The sequence below is a fragment of the Diceros bicornis genome, chromosome 8 (genome assembly GCF_020826845.1).
Source record: "Diceros bicornis minor isolate mBicDic1 chromosome 8, mDicBic1.mat.cur, whole genome shotgun sequence".
Classification (NCBI taxonomy): Eukaryota; Metazoa; Chordata; class Mammalia; order Perissodactyla; family Rhinocerotidae; genus Diceros; species Diceros bicornis.
In genome coordinates this window covers 71,297,928-71,320,416 of record NC_080747.1, presented here as the reverse complement: position 1 = coordinate 71,320,416, position 22,489 = coordinate 71,297,928, and the positions used below count along the sequence as shown (strand labels likewise).

At 36.6% G+C, this 22,489-nt stretch overlaps 1 protein-coding gene across 2 annotated transcripts in view; it reads left to right on the top strand.

Moving 5' to 3' along the window:
* KLHL8 (kelch like family member 8) overlaps positions 1–21,937 on the top strand; it is a 53,604-nt gene extending 31,667 nt beyond the window's left edge. For both annotated transcript variants that reach the window (XM_058547461.1, XM_058547460.1), the window contains 7 exons: positions 1,309–1,495; positions 6,483–6,626; positions 7,914–8,025; positions 14,619–14,787; positions 15,003–15,162; positions 17,935–18,136; positions 18,369–21,937. In XM_058547461.1, coding sequence (XP_058403444.1) covers positions 1,309–1,495; positions 6,483–6,626; positions 7,914–8,025; positions 14,619–14,787; positions 15,003–15,162; positions 17,935–18,136; positions 18,369–18,492 — 1,098 coding nt within the window. In that variant the 3' untranslated portion in view covers positions 18,493–21,937. The remainder of the gene's footprint in view (positions 1–1,308; positions 1,496–6,482; positions 6,627–7,913; positions 8,026–14,618; positions 14,788–15,002; positions 15,163–17,934; positions 18,137–18,368) is intronic.
* The last annotated feature ends 552 nt before the right edge of the window (positions 21,938–22,489 follow it).

Below are 22,489 nucleotides of genomic sequence, written 5' to 3'. Positions count from 1 at the left end.
CTTTTTAAAGTATTTATTTATTTTTACAGTCAAGAGGGGTTACTTGGATAGGGAAGTAATAAATAAGCCTTAGAGTTACTTTGAAAATAAATTTGTCGGGCCGGCCCCGTGGCTTAGCGGTTAAGTGTGCGCGTTCCGATGCTGGCGGCCTGGGTTCGGATCCTGGGCGCGCACCGACGCACCGCTTCTCCGGCCATGCTGAGGCCGCGTCCCACATACAGCAACTAGAAGGATGTGCAGCTATGACATACAACTATCTACTGGGGCTTTGGGGGGAAAAAAGAAAAAAAAAGAAAAGAAAATAAATTTGTCAACAAAAACAAGCAAAAAGTTTCATTATCTTGCAGCTATATCTTATTTGTATGTATGTGTGTGCTTTTAACTCAAGATCATATTACCTGGTTTGATCATCTCTTTAATCCACTAGAAAATCAATACGTCTTTAAGAGAAGAATGGTGAGTGCCTCTACAGAAAGAGGGGATAATCTCTGAGTTAGTAAATAACTTTCCAAGATGATTTTTTTTTTTTTTTTTGGTGAGGAAGATCAGCCATGACATGCTAATCCTTCTGTTTTTTTGCTGAGGAAGACTGGCCCTGAGCTAACATCTATTGCCAATCCTCCTCCTTTTTTTTCCCTTTTTCTCCCCAAGGCCCCAGTAGATAGTTGTATGTCATAGTTGCACATCCTTCTAGTTGCTGTATGTGGGACGCGGCCTCAGCATGGCCGGAGAAGCGGTGCGTTGGTGCGCGCCCGGGATCCGAACCCCGGGCCGCCAGTAGTGGAGCGTGCGCACTTAACCGCTAAGCCACAGGGCCGGCCCCTCCAAGGTGATTGATTTGAAGAAAACAACACCTCTTTGTTTCAGATACGAAGGTCTGCTTGTTCAAGTAAGAAATAAATCACATTTCCGTATGTTCAGTCTTAGCTTTAAAAGACAAAAGAATAAAGCACAGCAGTGTTGCTTTGACGGTGCCTCTTCTTTAGCAGTGAGGGGCCTTGTGATTGTGACAGTACAGTTTTTGGAAGTGAATAAGTAACTTGAATAAAGAAAATTGAATTATTTTATCCAGTCTACTTAAATCTGTGTTTAAAAGAGGAAGATATATTTAACATATAATCTGATTTCATTAGTGCAGGCCAATACTGGAAATCGCTTTAGAACCTGGCACATTAAACTTCATTCACATGTCAGAAAGGCTTTATGAAGTAAACGAGTTTTAAAATGAGAACATATTGCAGTGAAGTAGAGAATGAGCTATCCAGTTACAACTTAAATTTTATATCTGCCAACTATTCATGATCTTAGGTTCGTTTGCCGCTGTTGCCAGTTGATTTTCTTATGGGTGTTGTGGCAAAAGAACAGATTGTCAAGCAAAATCTAAAATGTAGAGATTTATTGGATGAAGCAAGAAATTACCACCTTCACTTGAGCAGCAGAGCAGTACCTGACTTTGAATACTCCATTCGGACTACTCCAAGGAAGCATACTGCTGGTAATTAAATTACTCATTTTATCAACTCTGCTGGAAGGATCTTTGATGTATTTGAGAGTTGGTTATATATGCTCAACCTTAATTGTAAAATGATTGTTATTTGTCTTAAAGTAATAACTGGCAAATAAAGTTATATATGAATTCTTACTATACATGATTCAGATAGTTTTACCAATAGCAACTTTTAAAAAAGCTACAAGTCCTGTATACTCTGAAGAGCCTGCTGAAATATCTCTTCTTCTGAGGTCTTCCTGATTCTTCTAGGCAGAATTAGTTCCTCTGTGATTTGTGCTTTTAGAACACTTTGTTTGCACTGGTTCTATTTTACTATGTTGCACTGAAATTTATTTATTTAACATGTTTTGTGTACTTCAAAGGCAGGAAAGTATCTTATTTAGGTTTGTGTCCCTAGTGCCAAGCATGGAGCTTGACACGTATTACGTGTTTAAATATTTGTTTTTGCATTTTATCAAATAAAAAGAAAGGCACTAAATATATCTAACATTTTGTAACAGATCACAATAGACTCTTAGAATCTAAAGCTCTTATATTTGAGGAGGCATGCAGTTTTGCCTTTATTTGCCACAATTTTCAGACTTTATATTTTCCCAAGAAAATAGTTCATGTTCACTTATGTTACTCTTTATAAATATAAGGAATATATTTGAGGGATGAGGGAAAAGAAATGAGGTCTAGGAATTCGGGAATCGGTACTCTGGACAGTGACTTCCTCTACATTTGCTGCTACCTAATATAGTTATCAAATAAAGGGATCTATGGAATTGCCTAACTAAAACAAGAACAAAAGACAATACCTGATTATGAATAGTCATATAGTCATTTTATATGAATATATGAATCCATATAAAATATGGATTTTATCTAGGTAGTATAAAGAAAGTTTGAATGTCATAGATCTGCCTATGAAGAAGTAGTTCTTATAAATAATTAGTTTAACATGAAAAGGACTACTTATTTATTTTCCTTTTTTTTTTTTTTGGTGAGGAAGATTAGCCCTGAGCTAATATCCCTTGCCAATCCTCCTCTTTTTGCTGAGAAAGATGGGCCCTGGGCTAACATCCATGCCTATCCTCCTCTACTTTATACGTGAGACACTTGCTACAGCATGGCTTGATAAGCGGTGCGTAGGTCCACGCGCAAGATCCAAACCTGTGAACCCTGGGCCGCCAAAGTGGAGTGCACGAACTTAACCACTATGCCACTGGGCCGGCCCCTTATTTTCCTTTTTTTATAGATTCATTTCAAGAAATAATTTTTTTTGTGTGTATGTGAGGAAGACCAGCCCTGAGCTAACATCCCTTGCCAGTCCTCCTCTTTTTGCTGAGGAAGACTGGCCCTGGGCTAATAACATCTGTGCCCATCTTCCTCCACTTTATATGGGACGCCCCACAGCATGGCTTCACAAGCGGTGCATCAGTGTGTGCCTGGGATCCTAACCCCAGGCCGCCAAAGCAGAGCGCGAGCACTTAACCACTGTGCCACCGGGCTGGCCCCAAGAATTAAATTTCTTTTCCTTTTTTTATTTTATTTTATTTTATTTGTTTTATGAGGAAGATCAGCCCTGAGCTAACATCCATGCTAATCCTCCTCTTTTTGCTGAGGAAGACCAGCTCTGAGCTAACATCTATCACCAATCCTCCTCCTTTTTTTTCTTTTCCCCAAAGCCCCAGTAGATAGTTGTATGTCGTAGTTGCACATCCTTCTAGTTGCTGTATGTGGGACGTGGCCTCAGTATGGCCAGAGAAGCGGTGTGTTGGTGCGCGCCTGGGATCCGAACCCAGGCCACCGGTAGCGGAGCGAGAGCACTTAACCGATAAGCCACGGGGCTGGCCCCAGAATTAAATTTCTTTGAAGTGTAGATTTTTTAAATTTGTGAATTCTGTTTCAGGAAATAAAGGTATTTAATGCAATTCTTCTTTAGATTCAGATTTGAAACCAAACGACATCTTGGCAGTCTAGGTTATATGCCAAACATAAACTAGACCCTCATATACATGATCTCTTGCGTGATTGCAAGAACTTTATAAGGTAGGTTTTAGTGAAGAATTTGCTCCTCGTTATGAGATAGATGGTGTTTTCCATTTTATAGATGAAGAGACTAAGAACCAGAGAGGGTAAAAGCATGCCCGAGTCCGCACGGAGAAATAACAGAGAAAGGATTTGCATTCTGATCTTTTTACTTCATTTTTAGTTTTTTTCTCTTCCATGTCATGTTCCTACATAAGCTATATAGCTCAATTACTAGTTTCCACTTAAAGAAAATCTAATCAATGATTGGGATTACGTTCTGGGATTATAATTCCAGCTGTGCCATTAAACATCTGTAACTTAGGGGCAATTTCTTTTTTTTTTTTTTTTAATTTTTTGTTTATTGCAGTAACATTGGTTTATAACATTGTATAAATTTCAGGTGTACATCATTATACTTCTATTTCTGCATAGATTACATCATGTTCACCACCCAAATACTAATTACAACCCATCACCATACACATGTTAGGGGCAATTTCTTAATCTCTGAAGGCCTCAGTTTATTTATAAACAGTTTTGACTGCATGATCTTTTAAGTCGCCTCCACCTTTAAATTTCTATGACTTAAAATATTGGATTCGTTGGAAAAGATAGCACAAGTGATTCTGGTCATTCATTTATGCAATCATTCAGCAAATGTTTGTTAATTGCCTACTATGTGCCAGGTTCTGGTTTAAGCATTAGAAATGCAAACACAAATAGAATATAGCCAGCCCTATTTTGAGAGAACTTGTAGTCTGATCCAGGGAAATAGACATGTAAATGAATAAATGCAGTAAAGTATTACAAGTACTTTGATATAATCACAAGGTATAGTGGGAAGCACAAAGAAAAGAGTGGTCATTTTTACCTTGGAAGGGTGAGAAAAGGTTTTATAGAGAAAGTAAACCTCAGTCTTAGTTTTGAGTAATAAATAAATGTTTTTCTGGGTGCCAATTAGAGAAAGGGGTATTCAGTTCATTTTACATTTATTGAAGGCCTAGTACGTGCTGGGCACTGTGCTAGTCCTTATTAGTGCATAAATGCTTAACACACAATCTTAACCTAGCTTAGGCTCCAGAGACAGATATCAGCATAGATCATTTCAATAATCGTGTATTAAGTGAATGATAGTTACCTAAAGTTGCTGTGGGAACATCGAGGAGGAACACTATATGCATGTTGTTTAAGAACATGAAGTTTAAGAGAAGGAGAGGGAGAAGACGAAATGAGATACTGCAAAGCCTCTATGCTGTGCTAAGGCTTTATCTTGTAAGGCAGTGGTTCTCATAATGTGAAGGAAATGGTGGCCCCTGGACCAGCAGCATCAGCGTTCACTTGGGAACTTGTTAGAAAAACAAACTCTTGGACCTACCCTAAACCTACTAAATCAGAAACTCTTGGGGTCAGGCCCAGCATTCTGTGTTTTATGCCCTCCCAGTGATTCTGAACCACACTAAAGTTTTGATTTTTATTTATTTATTTTTTTGCTGAGGAAGGTTTGCCCTGAGCTAACATCTGTTGCCAATCTTCCTCTTTTTTTTTGCTTGAGGAAGGTTAGCCTTGAGCTAACATCCATGCCAACTATTTTGTATGTGGGTCGCCGCCACAGCATGGCTGACAAGTGGTGTAGGTCCGTGCGCGGGATTCAAACCCACGAACCTGGGCCACGAAAGCAGAGCACGCCAAACTTAACCACCAGGCCATGGAGCTGGCCCCAAGTTTTCATTTTTTTTTAAAATTGCAGTAAAATATTTATAACATAAAATTTGCCATTTTAACCTTTTTTTTTTGGTGAGGAGGATCAGCCCTGAGCTAACATCTGATGCCAATCCTCCTCTTTTTTTGCGGAGGAAGCTTGGCCCTGAACTAACATCCGTCCCCATTGTCCTCTGCTTTACATGGGACGCTGCCACAGCATGGCTTGACAAGTGGTGCGTCGGTGCATACCCTGGGTGCATACCCGGGATCCGAACTCGTGAACCCTGGGCTGCCAAAGCGTAGTGTGTGCACCTAACAGCTTGCGCCACCGGGCCGACCCTATTTTAACCATTTTTAAATGTATGATTTAGTGGTATTCACTAAAATTTTTAAGAACTACTTATGTAAGTAATGAAAAACTGTTGAAAGAGCCTGTAAATTAGATTACTCTGTTGACAGTCTGAAAGCAAAAAGACTACCAAATGATAAGACAGGACAGGATTTTGCAGGAGTTGGGTAATAGCTGATGAAGGCCTGAACTAAGACAGTGGCAGCAGGAGGAATAGTGAGGGGGAGGAAGGACACGTAAGGGAAGGAAGAGGTTGTTTAGGTAGGTGAGAAAGGGAGATGCTTTTGAACATGTTGGATTTGAGGTGCCTGTGGGGTACATCAAGTGGAAATGTGGCTTAGAAATGTAGATTGAAAGGCATTATGATACAGATGGACTTTAAAATAAAGGAATGAACGAACTTTTCCTGTGTAATCATGAAGTATGTGAGAAGTAGGCTAAGGATGAAACATGGAAAACATATGAAAGAGAGATGATCGGAGACAAAAGGAGACTTTGATATTATGGAAATCAAGAGAGTTAAGGAGTTTCCCAAAAAACAGAGTGATCAACATGTCAAATGTTGTGGTTGTGTTAAAAAATAAATCAATTTAAGAGTTTATTGGATTTTGTTATGACCTTAGCAAGAGCAATTTTACAGAGTGGGTGAGGATTTAAACCATATATTATAATGGGATATTAGCAAGCAGAGATAGCTGATATATCCTATTCTTTGAGAAATTTAAATGAGGGGAAAAAGAAGAGATTTAGATTTCTAGTAACATAGTGACATTGAATGCTATCCAAATAACTCATTTTTTTTTTTTTGCTGTTAATATTTTTATTTCTTAAATATTTTTTCCTTACTAATTCAAAAAAAATTAGGGAACTGTGATTTTGACCCCTGTTTTGTGGCTTTACCTTTAGGTGTGCTGTTTTGTGTAGGTGGTCGAGGTGGATCTGGTGACCCCTTTCGCAGTATTGAATGCTATTCTATCAACAAAAACAGTTGGTTCTTTGGACCAGAAATGAATAGTCGAAGGCGACATGTGGGTGTAATCTCTGTGGAAGGTGGGTCCATTATTGTCTTAAATCATTTTATGTGATCATAATGCTCTTTTTAAATATCTGAACTTTGAGAATTTTCTTTCTATAAGAAAACTGCTAAATTATAAAATATGTTTCAGTATGTCAATAAAATATTTGGGTAGTGATTATTTTACTTGCTTTATGCCCATAGACTCTCAGTGTATAATCTCTTGCATATAGTTGCTTAATGGGAGGGGAGTATCAGGGAAAAGAGAAGTAAAAGAAAGAGTCCAAATAAACTATTCTGAGTTATATTTGCAAAAGAATCAAACTAAAGAAGAAAGAGTTCAAATAAACTATTCTGAGTTATATTTGCAAAAGAATCAAACTAAAGAAAAGTGTTTATTGAACCCAAATAATAAATATATATCAGTTTTCTATACTCATCCTATTATTATTGATGAAATGAGATTTTTTTACTGGTTATTGCCACTGAATTAATTGCAGAACCATGGATAAATTGTTAGGAGACTTTTTTGTTGTTGTTGTTGTTCATAATTTTATTTATTTTTTTCTTTTTCCCCCAAAGCCCCAGCAGATAGTTGTATGTCATAGCTGCACATCCTTCTAGTTGCTGTATGTGGGATGTGGCCTCAGCATGGCTGGAGAAGCGGTGTGTTGGTGTGCGCCCGGGATCCGAACCCGGGCCGCCAGCAGCAGAGCACACACACTTAACCGCTAAGCCATGGGGCCGGTTGTTAGGAGACTTTTAAAAATCACTTTTTTTCTGATTATCAAAGTATAAATGCTTTTTTGGGAAAATATGAAAACATATTTTAATAAAAAATAAAAATCCTTGACCCAAACGTCCATAAATAATCACAGTTAACATTTTGCTGTGTAATCTTTCCAATTTTTATGTGTGTGTTATTTTTGTTTATTTTATTTAGAAAAAGTTTGATCATATTGTATTAAGTTTTATGTTCCTTATGTAACATGAGCATTTTTTTATATTACTAAACATTTTTTGAAAACATGATTAGTGATTTCATCTAAGAAATTAAAAGTTGAGAAACCCTAAGGGAGGGATAGTGTTGAGCATTTAAATGACTTATTGTAGAACAGCATGTTTCCGGCATTTTGTTAAGCAGAAGCTGACATTTACTTTCATTTGACTACTGAAGTGACATTGGGCATAATGTTGAACAGAAGAATACTTGTTGAAAATTAATTTATCATGCTTTTCTCATTATATATTGATTATATATATAAATAACATTATCAATTTATTTATTTGGAATCAAATTTAAATACTTCTCTATCTGACAGGTAAAGTGTATGCCGTGGGTGGACATGATGGAAATGAACATTTAGGTAGCATGGAGATGTTTGATCCTCTCACTAATAAATGGATGATGAAGGCATCAATGAACACAAAGAGGTAGATCGGCATGGAAATTTATTTTGATTTGTTGGTGGAAAATAAATAAACCTTCCTATAATTGAAAAGGCTAATTTTTTTACTTTTACGTTTTTAGAAAATTTAAATACCTTCTTAAACACATTTTGTTAAAGTGTCCAGTGTGATGCTTTGCTATAACTTTTTATATTTGAGAATTAAAAATGGAATCATGTCTTAGAGTATGATAATGATTGTCGTAGTTTTCACTTACATCTGAGCATTAATTTTTTTTTACCTTTTTATTTTGAAATAATTTTAGTTATTCAGAAAGTTTGCAAAAATAGTAGCGTTCCAGTGGTTCTCAGCTGAAGATGATATTTGCTACCTCTGTGGAGCACTTGGCAATGTCTGGAGACATTTTGGGTTGTCACAACTTGGGGTGGGGAGGTTGGGGGAATTGCTGCTGGCGTCTAGTTGGGAGAGGCTAAGGATGCTGCTAAAGGTCCTGTAATGCACAGGAAGGCCCCCCACAGCAAAGAATGATCCAGCCCTAAATGTCAGTAGTGCTGAGATGGAGAAACCCTGCTGTGTACTCTACACCCAGGCTCCCATAATATTGACATCTTACCCCATCCTAGTACAATTATTGAAATGAGGAAATTGACAGTGATACAATGCTGTTAATTAATCTCTAGACCTTATTCAACTTTTGCCAGTTTTTCCACACATTCTTATGCTTCTGATTGGTTTTTCTTGTCTAATTGTCTTGGCTAATAATCTAATACAGTGTGAATAGTAGCAGAGATGGTAGGTGTTTTTGTCTCATTCTTCATCTTAATGGAAATGTCATCAGTGTTTCTCGATTAGATAAGATACTGGGCACATGTATTTTAATAGGACTAAGGCATATATGTATTTTAATATGTTAAGAAAATATCCCTCAATTTCTATTCATTCTTTTTTATCATTATGAACATTAATATTTAGAATTCTCATCTATGATAAATTGAGATGTTGTTGATAAATGGATCAGTCTAACAAGGAGGAAGGTTTTTAGTAACATAACTTTGTAAATGTCGACTAGACTGTTCAGAATTTTTTTAGTGACTTGAATACTAAATTTTCAAATATGTTAAGGTGGTAGGGTAGCTAATATCACGTGACCAAATCAGGATTCAAAAGCATAGTAGACTAAATCTATAGGCAAAACCTAAAAATATTAAAATTAGAGTTATAGGCTAAAACCTGCTTTAGGTATTTTACAAAATCAGTTATACCAGTGCAACATGGTGGGAAGTCAGGTTTGTGATTACGTTTATGTGGGAAAAAGTACCTGAACCAATATGAAGCACAGCTCTTAAAACGAAAGAAAAAGAAAAAAGAAAATATAATGGTAGTTGCCTACATTAGAGAAGTGAAGCTTTTAGATCAAGGGAGATGGTAGTCGTAATATTGTTCTTTATGCTGATCTGTCCATATCTATAGCTGTGGTCTCAGAGTGGGATAAGCAGCATCAGTTGGGGTATGGAAATAAAAAATTAGACTCTCTCTATATTTTTTATTTCATCCTTTTAAATTTATTTTTGAGTGGATGTTTTATAATGAACATAACCTATTAAAACAGTAATGTATGTTTATAATTTGAAAATAATTATGGTTATGTGGGAGGGTGCACAAAAATTAATTGTTAAAAATGTAAGAGTAATCACCTGGGATGCATGTAAGTAAGGACTAGCAGCTTAGTAAGAGATCCGAAAACCATGTCATATAAAAAATTGTTGAAGGGTTTTGGTTTGGAGACGAGAGGACTTAAGGGAGTATCTAGATATTTTAAGAGATTTTTAGTGTTTTAGAAGGAAGGAGTAAATATTTATTAATAGTTCAATATAATAGCAATGGAGCATATTGTAATTCTTCCCAGTGACTGGAATTATATATGTGTATGTCAGAAAGATAATATATATTTTTGCACTAAATGGGAGATTAAATTAGATTACCTATTCTTCTCTTTTTCAAATTGAAAATTCAGCAAATACGGTGAGGATTTCAAGGACTGAGCTTAATTTACATAAACCTAGATACTAGAATAATTCTGCCTCTGTTTCAGAGTGAAAATGTAATAGAGGAAAAAAAACAGGTCTATCTGAATAAACACTTAGAACCCTGCTTAAGAGTAGCTTTGTGTAGAGAGTGAAAATCAAAACATCTCTATTGCAATTTTATTTAAAAAAACAAGTAAACCTAATAACAAAACCTAACTTCAAACATTGTGGCTTGTATGGTTTGCAAACTGTAGCAACACTCTGTAAGAGTTAAAAATTCTTGTTACCAGAATGAGCAATTTTAAATTGAACTGCACATGGGGATACATTGCCATCTAATTTTCTATTCTTGATTAATTTGACACAAAGTGTTTTTTTTGTGTGTGTTTTGCTGAGGAAGATTCACCCTGAGCTAAAATCTGCTGCCAATCTTCCTCTTTTTGTATGTGAGCTGCCACCACAGCATGGCCATTGACAGACGAGTAGTGTAGGTCCACGCCCGGGAACCGAACCTGGGCCGCTGAAGTAGAGTGTGTTGAACTTAACCACTAGGCCACCAGGGCTGGCCCAAACACAAAATGTTTTTAACTGGGTTTTCTTCATGTTGTTAAAATATGAAGGAGTAGATGCAAATGTGAAGAAAGTTCTACTGAAAAGAGATTTTTAGCCTTTTTTCCTCCTCGTAAGTAGAAAGAATCCTAGGGAAAGAAAAGCTGGTTTTAAATATGCTATTACCTTCCATTTATCTACAAATGACATTTCAATACTTTAATAGGGCTTGATTTATGCTACATGTAACTACAAATAAATAGTTTAAATTCTAATGCATGGATTAAAATGTGGGAGAAAATCCTAAAGTACATTTTTAATCTTTATGCCCTTGCCTCTTTGTCATGCTAAGCTGGTTTTTAGCCAAGAACTGAGTGAAACTTCTCTAGCAAAATAGCAGTTGAAGGTTTTTTTTTTTTTGAAGTTTTTTAATCTTTTAAAATATTCCCTGAGTACTTAAAACAGTTGGATAAAATAGCTGTCTAACTGTTTAAAAAATAATAGAACTGCAATTATTTTGTTATATTATTTGCTTATAATTTGTATTTCCCCAAATCATTTTTTCAGTGTGTATTCCAAGATCATTTTCACAAGTAAAACATCTGGTTTTTAAATTTTTTTCCCCTTCTTTTTCATCTTTCCAGTAAAACAGACACTGGTGTTCAAGCTGTGGTTTTATTGAAACCTATCATCCTAACAGAGCGTCTCTAGGGGTTGATTTATTTATTCAACAAATACTGTTTAAGTGCCCACTGCAAGACATACCAAGTGCTGAAGCTACAGCAATAAGTGAGACAGTCAAAGTCCCTACCTCCATAGAGCTTACATTCTAGAAGGGAAGATACAAATAAAGACATAATTACAAGGGCAATAATGTTAGCACGGGTAAGTAAAGGGTGCTTGAGCGTAGAGAAGATCATAATGAAGTCCCATTTCACTTAAGATCTGAAGGAATGGAAGAATTTAGCTTGGTTAAGTGGTGGTGGGTGTAAGGATGATGGGTGGAAAGAGATGATGAGTCTTTGAAAATCTGGAGGTGAATGAGAGCAGAGAGCATGAAAGAAGTCCAGTAGGGCTGAGAGATCAAAGGGAATAGTGTCAAGAAATAAGCCTGAAACAGTGGGCAAAGAATTAAGGCCTTTCAGGTGTGCCAAGATTTTTTATCTGCTAAGCTTCGAAATATATATATATTCTCCCACATATATGTATGTTTTTAATAGCGGGGAAAGATAGAATCAGATTTCTCTTTTCAAAGATCCTCTGCATATGTAATTGAGAAGGGATTTGAAGAGGACCAGAGTGAAAACAGTCTGGGAGACCAAAGGCTTATTGTACTATTTCAGTCAGGAAGTAATGGTGGCTTGGACTACAGTGGTAGAAGTTGGGATAGAGAAAAGACGATATATTTGAGAGAGAGTTCAGAAGTGTACAGTCAACAAGGTCCCCCCCCCCCCCCGCAAAGCCCCAGTAGATAGTTGTATGTCATAGCTGCACATCCTTCCAGTTGCTGCATGTGGGACACGGCCTCAGCATAGCCGGAGAAGCGGCGCGTCAGTACGCGCCTGGGATCCGAACCCGGGCCGCCAGCAGTGGAGCGTGCGCACTTAACCGCCAAGCCACAGAGCTGGCCCACAACAAGATTTTATAATAATTAGATGTGGGAGTTAGAAAGAACAAGGCAAGGATAATCCTTCAGTTTCTGGCTTAAGCAACTGAATATAGATAGTGGTGTGATTTTCTGCATAAGGGAAAACAAGACAGTGAACAGGATAACATTTTTGTTTGTCTTGTGACGGGTATATTAGTTTTCTATTGCTGTGTAACCAGTTACCACAAACTTAGCCTCTTAAAACAACATCCATTTATTAGCTCACAATTCCGTAGGTCAAGAGGTCCAGCAGGTTTGACTGGGTTTTCCCCTTAGGGTCTCTCAAAGCCAAAATCAATGTGTAGTCTGGGCAAGGCACTTACCTGGAGGCTCTGGGGTAGAAACTGCTTCCAGGGTCGTGTAGGTTATTGATAGAATTCAGTTCCTTGTGACTGTAGAACTGAGTTTCTCATTTTTACTGGCTGTTGGCTAGAGGTCATTCTCAGCTCCTAGAGGCTAGTCTCAGGTCCTTTACAAGCGTTCCCCTCTACCATCAGGCAAGCAGTGACATGCAGAATGCACCTCCTCCTTTGAGTTTCTGACTTGTCTTCTGCTACCAGCTGGAGAAACCTCTGCTTTTATAGGGCTTGTGTGATGTGATTAGGCTCACTTAGGTAATCTGTCTTTTGCCATATAATGTAGAATAAGCATAGGAGTAAAACTAGAGGGTGAATAACTTGGCAGGGGGAAGGGCATCTTAAAATTCTGCCTACCACAGAGAGGTAGACAGTGAGTTCCATTTCAGATTAAAGTTAAGGTTGAAGAGCCAGCAAGACAGATTTGAGGTAGAAGTTGGATATATGTCTGGAAATATATATTAGAGTTATCGTAAGTCCATGGAGAGAATAAGATTGCCTACAGAGAGAGAGTATAGGGTGATAGAGGCCTTAGAGAACTTCATAATTTAATGATGGTGTAGACAAGGCACTGCTGAAGCTGAAAAGCACCAGCCAGAGATATGGGATGGAATTCAAATGAAAATCAAGAGAAGAGAGCTTTGAGGAATAGGAAATAGCCAATTATATCATATGCTCTTGTGGTTTGGGGTGTGGAGTGGGAGGGAGAATTATTAGGCACACTTATTTCTGCAATGATATAACACCCTTATGTTCTAGAGTGCACACACGTGTTCACATATACGTGAACATTTTTATAACCACAGTATTTTGTAAGTCATTCCTTTATACTCAAGAGAAAAGAGGTTAAGGAGACTGGAAATGAGTAACAACATTATCCTTAAGAATTCTTTTCTAGGATACTCTTTTGGTAAACTTAAATTAGAATCTCAGTAGAGCAGCTGCTATCTCCTGTAATAATAATAGGTAATACATAGAGCACTAAATATGGGCCAGTCATTTTATCTATATTAACACATTAGTATCAGCTGTGTCTACTCCTTTCTCAAATGGGGTGCAGATGAAGAAGCAACATAGTAGAAGTTTATAAAATACACTACTTTATGCAAAGTACATACCAAGTCAGTGACAGATAATAGTCTTAGAGTAGTTCAACTTTTGATTGCTGCAATGTTTTGTTTTTTTTTTGTGAGGAAGATTGGCCCTGAGCTAACGTCTGTTGCCAATCTTCCTCTTTTTGCTTGAGAAGAGTGGCCCTGAGCTAGCATCTGTGCCAGTCTTCCTCCACTCTATATGTGGTATGCCACCACAGCATGGCTTGATGAGTGGTTTGTAGGTGCATGCCTGGGATCCAAATCCTTGAACCCTGGGCCACCGAAGCGGAGCACATGAACTTAACAGCTACGCCACCGGGCCGGCCCCATACAATGTCCTTTTTAAGAAATTGATATAATTTTTTTCCAATTACCGTTACAGTGAATTAGCTTTTAACATGGGCTAAGTCTCTTCCTTTGCAAGAAGAGAAATGCCCTTCAGAAGTAAAGCAATGTGATATAAAGTGTGTAATATAAAAATTAATGTTCTTTTGTGTGGTATAATGAAACTCGGCAACAAAACGTGTTCTGCAGTTACATGAATTTAGAAATGAGTTTGACTTCTGACTTCTATAGCAAACCATCTCTGCTCATCAGTCAGTTCTTCAGCCTCTCAATTATGCAACTGTGTGTTTTCCTAATTGAATGTTTTGGACTCTATTTATAGTATTTTGTTGGGTTTTACTTTATTATTTCATTTGAATTTAAAGTAACCTATGTGGGCTATGCAATGTAAAACTCCAGAGGGTACTGTTCACATAGACTTGGACAATTTGGCAACCCGGTAGCCATCTATTTAAAAGCTTTGATAATCTAAAAATAATGGGGAAAAAACACATTGAAGTTTAACATGATAAATGACTTTGCATTGGCACAATTTTTTTGCTACCTTTTTTTCTGGAAACAAACCCAGATGCTAAAGTGTATTTTATTGTCTTTGCAGGCGAGGAATTGCCTTGGCCTCCTTAGGAGGTCCAATTTATGCAATTGGAGGGTTAGATGACAACACTTGCTTCAATGATGTGGAGAGATATGACATAGAATCTGATCAGTGGAGTACAGTGGCACCAATGAATACTCCCCGGGGAGGAGTTGGCTCTGTGGCTCTAGTAGTAAGTTATGTGGCATCTTGCTTATTGGATTGCATTGCTTCACATTCCTAACCAAATAAGATCTGGTATATTCGTATCACCAGTATGCAGATATTGATTACACACCAGATTATTTCATAAGTACTGCTTTCTTGCACGTTCTGGTCTACCATTACGACAACACATAAATCAATTCAAAATCTAATGTCATGTGTTTTTATTTTTTCTTTATTTAGAACCATGTTTATGCAGTAGGTGGCAATGATGGAGTCGCTTCTTTATCTAGTGTGGAGAGGTATGATCCACATCTGGATAAGTGGATAGAAGTTAAAGAAATGGGTCAGCGAAGAGCAGGCAATGGAGTCAGTGAGCTGCATGGTTGCTTATATGTTGTTGGTGAGTGGATGGTATTTCTCTAGTTTAACTTATTACAGGATATACAATAACAGTGTCATAAAACAATACAATAACAGAAATTATATTGCAGTTAGGCTCCAGGGGAATTGGTTCTAAGATTTGCTTAAGGTTTACATTCATGCTTTTTTTGTTTATATTTTCACCTTTCATGTGTAAAACTTCTACCTCCATATTTTTGCTAGGAGTAGCAAGTATATCTAAAGTAGGGGATTACATTTAGATAAGATTTTTTTATTAATGTAAGGACACAAATTGAATGTGCTTTGCTAAAATAAATCTTTAAAGATCTAAGACATTTTTCTCATCTTCATTTCAAGGGGATTATATTGACTAAGGAAACGGATAGGTATGTCATATGCATCATGACTGTTGGCATCTTAATATTGCTTTTTTAATTTTTTTAATAATTTTATTTATTTATTTATTTATTCCGCCAAAGCCCCAGTAGATAGTTGTATGTCATAGCTGCACATCCTTCTAGTTGCTGTATGTGGGACGCGGCCTCAGCATGGCCAGAGAAGCGGTGCGTCGGTGCGAGCCCGGGATCCGAACCCGGGCTGCCAACAGCGGAGTGTGCGCACTTAACCGCTAAGCCACGGGGCCGGCCTTAATATTGCTTTTTGATATACTGAATTGCGGAGTTGGAAGGGACAATAAGGCGGTGCTTTCTCAAGCTTTAATATGCATATGAATAATATGGAGATATTGTTAACCTGCCCCGGGGGCCTACAGTTTAGAGGGGCCTAGATTTTGTATTTCTAGCAGCACCCGAGTGAAAATTGATGTTGCTTCTGGTCCACTCAACACACTTCAGTAGTAAGGTTTTAAAGGACTATGAAATGGGAGTAATAATGCCTATCTTTCAGAATTGTTTTAAGAATTAGAGATAATGTATGTTAAGTATCTCAAACTGCATCTCGTACTTTGTAGTTACCCAATAAATGGGCAGCTGTATTGTGATTAGTAATCTCTTCCTTTACAGAGGAGGAAATGAGTTCAGAGAGGTTGTCACTAGTTTATGTCACACTTAGGTTGATGTAAATTGTCTGGTGTTACATAACTTATAGTTCTTGTTAAGAGACTGGGATATTGTAAGCATTTAAATATCTGCAAGTAATAGAAGTAATGCTGAATCTTCCAGTGCTTGTGTGTATTCAGGAAGAAGAGAAATGCTATAATTTACCTTTAGATCTTGCCTGATCATCATAGCAGCTCTGTGAGGTAGTCAGAGACTCAGAGAGTGAATAATTTACTCACAGGCACATGCCTGAACAAGTGACGGAGCTGGAATTTGAACTTGGGTCTGAGAAACCAGAGTTCTTACAGGACACCATCGCTACCTCTCACAGCTCCCTATAGCACAGGCATTGATTTACATGTGTTATATGTCAATAGGAGTATCATTGTTGCTGTTACTTGTTAAATCTTTTGGACCCTTATAGTCAGAACAGACATGGTAAAAGTAAGACTGACTCAGGCTGAACATTATAAAAACCCCTCTTGGTCATTCAAGTCCCACTTAAAACAGATACAATTGATTTGAATAAGAAAACTTTGAAGGTAACTGTATGTACATGTCTCACAAGCTAATTGCATCCTGCCTTTTCTATCCCTCTGCTTTGAATTCTTTATTATAAATTTATATGCATTACCTAGGGGAATGATAGGGCGTCAGTGAAAAAGAAGGCTATGAAAAATATAACTATTAAAAGCTTAATTTTCTATATTAACTTGAACAATAATTAAAACTAAACGCTTTATTATAATGAAAAAATGTTCTATATCATGGTTGCGGTGGTGATGACACTACTGTATACATTTGTTAAAATTCATCAAATTATGCACATAAAATCGGTGAATTTTACCTCAATTAAGTTGATTTAACAAAATTAAATCCATTAGAGAAGTTGATGCTTCATATTTTTTTTACTGACGTTGTTTCTAAATAGACTGATCATAATATCAACACTTCCTGTCCTCAGGAAAATAGACTTAGTCACCAGAGAGAGCTATTACTCATGTAGACTGAGATGGAACCTAAAAAGAGACACATTTATTTTTAAAGGAAAGAGCACTGTTAAAATAACAGTCTATATTTTTAATCCTCAGGAATATAGTAAGTAACATTGTTAGAATGATCTATATAGAGAGGACTGTCATCTTCTAGAATATGTAGCATGAAAATGTAGTTTTGGCAAAAATTGATAAGAATTCAATCATAGTCCACCATCTCTGTAATTATGATGGCATTTATAGTATTAAGGGAAACAGTGGGAAGACTTTAACTTGTATCTAAATGAGTCAAATGATTTAGTGTAGATTATTCTCTTCTCAAGCCCTCTTACGGTTTAAAAATACAATACACACATGTACACACAGAGAGAAGGAATCTCAGTACTGTCTTGCTTGCCCTTAGGAGGCTAAGGAAAAATTATGTGAATGTCTGTGGGTTGTTTTTTTTTCTTCTAAGTTATCTGTCTGCCTAGACACAGGGACTCTAGTTTTTCCCATTTTAAGATTTTTAATTCTAGTATTGAGGTAAAATACAATTTAAATTATCCTGAATTATAGAAAATGTCTAATAGGAGTTGGTAGTGGTGATAGATAGGTGTTGGGGTGAATTATTTTTCCTGATTTTCTCAATTTTCTAAAATGTTTTTAAAAGATTGGGTCGTAGAAGCTATGGAATTGAGAGTTAGTAGTTAAATGCTATGAAATGTAATGCTATTTTTAAAATCTTTTTTTATATAGGTGGTTTTGATGATAATTCTCCTCTGAGTTCAGTTGAGCGGTATGACCCTCGAAGCAACAAGTGGGATTATGTAGCGGCACTTACCACTCCCAGGGGTGGAGTGGGGATCGCAACAGTGATGGGCAAAATCTTTGCAGTTGGTGGTCATAATGGCAATGCATACTTAAATACAGTAGAAGCATTTGATCCAGTGCTGAATAGGTAATTTTTATGTTTTCTCTCTGCTTTTAATGGGATCTTCCAGTACCAGATTACACCAGAATGCTAAAATACTGCTAGATGTAGTTATTAAAAAACGTTTAGGATATCTTATCTCCCTGAGGAAGCTTGCTGTCTTTCAAAACCAGTTCCATCATAGGGAGTTTTTGTCTTTGTTGGTATTTTAAGTAAAGTAAATCATGCTTTAAGATAACATTCTCTTCTGTCTTTTCAGGTGGGAGCTTGTTGGATCTGTGTCTCACTGCAGAGCTGGAGCAGGTGTAGCAGTGTGTGCCTGTTTAACTAGCCAAATTCGAGATGTAGGTCACGGATCCAATAATGTGGTGGACTGTATGTGATTTGAGTTCTAGTCACCAACAATTTAGTCATATCTGATAGGCAAAAAAGACAACCAGGATTTTGTATGACCACCTTCGAACAGTAGAGTCTTATTTAAATGTAAACTGTTGTATTGTGATTAAGTGCAACTTTTGGAATGGTAGCTGCACAATTATTAGTAATAATATTAAATTTGATACTTGCCGCTTGAGCAGATAATGGCGTAGGGAAGGCAGTCTAATCTGAAACCATCCCTCCTCCAAAAAATGTTTAAAGTAGTGCCAAAATCTTGAAATCCCTTTTTTAAAAAGGTGTGGATGAATCAAAATGTAAAATGGAGTCACTTGCTGAGTTTTTACCTTTTCTTTTGCCTAAAAGTGTTAACCTTAGGCAGTGCGTTTTTCCTGGAGGAGAGATTAGAACCTAATCATCAACACAAGGATATCAGGACGTATAAGAAACCTGCTTCTTTTGAAGATCATTTCTACTTGGTGCTGATGAATTTATGCCTTGCTTTTTTCTTGGTGTTGATTTTTCAATTTCTTGGATATTTACAAAAGTAGAAAACATGTTTCATCTTTCTGAGTGCCACTTGGCTGAATTTTCAGAAGCTTATAGGAGTGCTATAAGAAGCCCTTAGTTTCAGTTTGAATTGTGAGGACACCAAAAGACCTAGCTGCACTTAATTCCATCTGAACGAATCTAAACTTTTATTTTTTCATCTCATGCAAAAAGGATTTGTTTCATAATCAAGAATTGAACCAGAGGAAATATTAAAGAAGGCTTTAGAGTTGATGTTATTTTAGTGCCCAGTTGAGAGACCTTGAGAAGGAATGGTGCTGATTACATGACTCCTTCATGAGGGGAATCTGAAAACATGTTTAACACTCTTCTTTGATTTAATCATTTGATTTTTGAACCCAAGATTTATTACCTTTCTATTTTGCTGTTTGCCACCATCCTGGTTTTTCTAACTGTACACAATCTGGATTTATTTATTATCAGAAAATGAATGCATTTTTACAAAAACCCTTCATAACTATAGTTTACTGATTAGTTCAAGTCCATCATTACCAATAAAAGATAGTGTTGGTAAAAACAGAGAAAGATTGAAGTACTGTTTGTCCTGTTATATTTAGTCCCCTCTGGTATATTTATTGAACTTTAATTGAAAATATGTCTATACATTAATTTGAAGCCAGAATATTTACACACCTACTGATTTAATAGCTCTTCATGATTTTAACTAGCATTATAAAATGGCATATTCATTATATGTATATATTTTTATAAATATTTATGAAGAATATTAAAATATTCTATTTTGTATTTGTAATGCAGTTTGGTACCTCTCTTCCAGGCCTTCCTAAATTGTCCTTTAGTCATGCCTTAGAATGTAGTGCAGTTCACTGCTGGTCAGTCCATCTGGTTCACAAGGAAGCTGGGGTAGTGAAGAACACTGCACCCATCCATCCAGCCCTAAAGTTTATTGCCTAGTAGCTCTAATGGTCCTCATTAAATGGCAGCCTGGGCCATTCAGTACAGTAGGGCAAAAAGCCACATTACAAAAGCCAGTGCCTATTAGGTATATTAGACCCAAAAAAAGAAAAAGAGAAAATTGTTAAGAGGTCCCAAGCTAGCAGGTAAAGGTCTTTTATGGAGCAGATTTATAACTTCCTGAATTATGCCATTTTTTGCTGTCAGCCTATGGGCAAGTTCATAAGTTATGGCTGGATCCGAACCAGTGGTCTCTTGTAAAACTATACCCATATTTCAGTCAATCCCCAAAGCATTTAACTGGATAGCACTCACTGGCTGGATGTGGAGAATAAGTCTCAAAACCTGGCTTCAACTGCCTATTTCTCATGTCTAATGGAGTTCTTGTATTATAATGCTTGTCTAGTTATGGTTACTAGTATGTTTGTTATATTTATTTTTCTAGGGGAAGGGTCTTCATCTTATTGTTTCAAGATTATTTAAAATGTCTTTTTCTTGAACATATTTCTGCCTTTGTTGTGTGTATAGAGTTTAGGAGCATAAAGGTGTTATATTGCTATTTCTGGTTTTTACTGCACAGTAGTCATCTAACATACTAAGTTGGTACCCTAGCTACCCATAAAATATGAACTACTTTTAAGTAAAGGGAACATGTGGCTGTCTGTTACATTATGTATGGGGAGTCGGAAGCATAGCCTTGAAGGACCTGACAGTGGTATGAAAAGATAAATAGTGGAATCAATATGCACAGTCTCTTTATTAAAAACACATTCTTGGAGATATGAAATGAGAATCAAAGGAATCATGCAACTGAAAGATGATTATATTCATCGGAATAAAGAGATGAAATATTCAAAGATGGCTGCTTAATTGTGAGGCCTGTCACTTTAACCTCAGATAATAGGGCCTACCAAAAAGTGATATAAAATAAAGCTAAAATTTTGAAATTGTAAATGGAAAAAAGAAAAAGTAAAAATTTGCATATTATTTCTTTAAGAAACATTTCTAGGTCCTTTTGTGTGATTCTCCCATATGGTCATTAAAGCCTCTGCTTACTATATTGCACTGCCACTTTAAAAACCTATTTCTTGACATTGTTTTTGACTAATTTTACTATGTTCTGTGTAACTGATTATTTTTTAAATGTTCGTGTAAACTTTCTACTCTCCCTAGGGAGTATTATTTATTCTCTTAATTCCCAAATGAATTTTGAACTCATAATGCTGTTAAATGCCTAGATAAGAGATTGTTGAAATTGCATAAACTACTCTTGCAAATGGTAAACTTGAGAATCTTCTGTGTTCTTTTTTCTCCATGTCTTATATGATAAGAGAATGCATTTAAAACTAATTCATGTCTTATCAATTAAGAATGTTTTCTGTGGTTTCTCATATCAGACTTTTAAAGAAATTATTATTGGATATCATTGGCATTGTCTCTTTTTCCCCTTTATGTGGAGTTACAAGTGGCAATAAAACTTCTCTGTAATATTTTCTTAAAACCATACATAAATTTGTGTAATACTCTAGCAAATCAAAATAATAAATTATCACATATAGTACCAAGTACTGAGATCAAAGAATTGGGTTCACATCAGTACTATTTATTGATTCGAAATATACTGTGTGTATCTATTATGAATAGGAACTTCTTTCTATAAGGTCTGTGTAACTTTGCTTCTCATCGTTTGACTGCTTTTATTGAATCCTATCAAAACTATGTAATTGTTTATTCTCCATCCCTCAAATATAAAATCTATTTTAATACGTTGGCTGTAATATATTTCTCTTCATGAAAGGGATCTTTATGTTTAACTGAAAGTAGGAAGATTTTTGTTAACCCTTACAAAAATTAAAGGTTAAAGGCAACTACGTAAGTAGTTTCACTAATCTTAGCGACTGATTAAGCAATTGTCTCATCAGCAATTGCAGACTTGTACTATATAGAAATGAGGTTCTTTATGCATTAAGATGAATGTTTTCCAGGGCCGGCCTGGTGGCGCAGTGGTTAAGTGTGCGTGCTCCACTGTGGCAGCCCGGGGTTTGCAGGTTCGGATCCTGGGCACAGACTGACGCACGCTTGTCAAGCCATGCTGTGGCGGCGTCCCATCTAAAGTAGAGGAAGATGGGCGTGGGTGTTAGCCCAGGGCCAGTCTTCCTCGGCAAAAAGAGCAGGATTGGTATCGGATGTTAGCTCAGGGCTGATCTTCCTCACAAAAAAAAAAAAAAAAAAAGATGAATGTTGTCCTTCCAAATAGTAACCTGGTGAAGCTATAATTTTGTCTTTTAGCTATGTTGCCATTGCTAAAAACTTTTCTGAAACTCCCCTGTGAAAATATCCTGAAGAATCCGTTTGTAAGAGAATTAGTCTCATTGTAGTCATACGTTAATTTTGACCAGAATCTTGGTTATGGCCCTGTGTACTTTATGATCAGACTTGATTCAAAATATTTTATGACTATCACAGGTGAAATCTACCCTCAAAGAACTCAGGTGTTCCTCCACTGGAAAAAAATTTTTT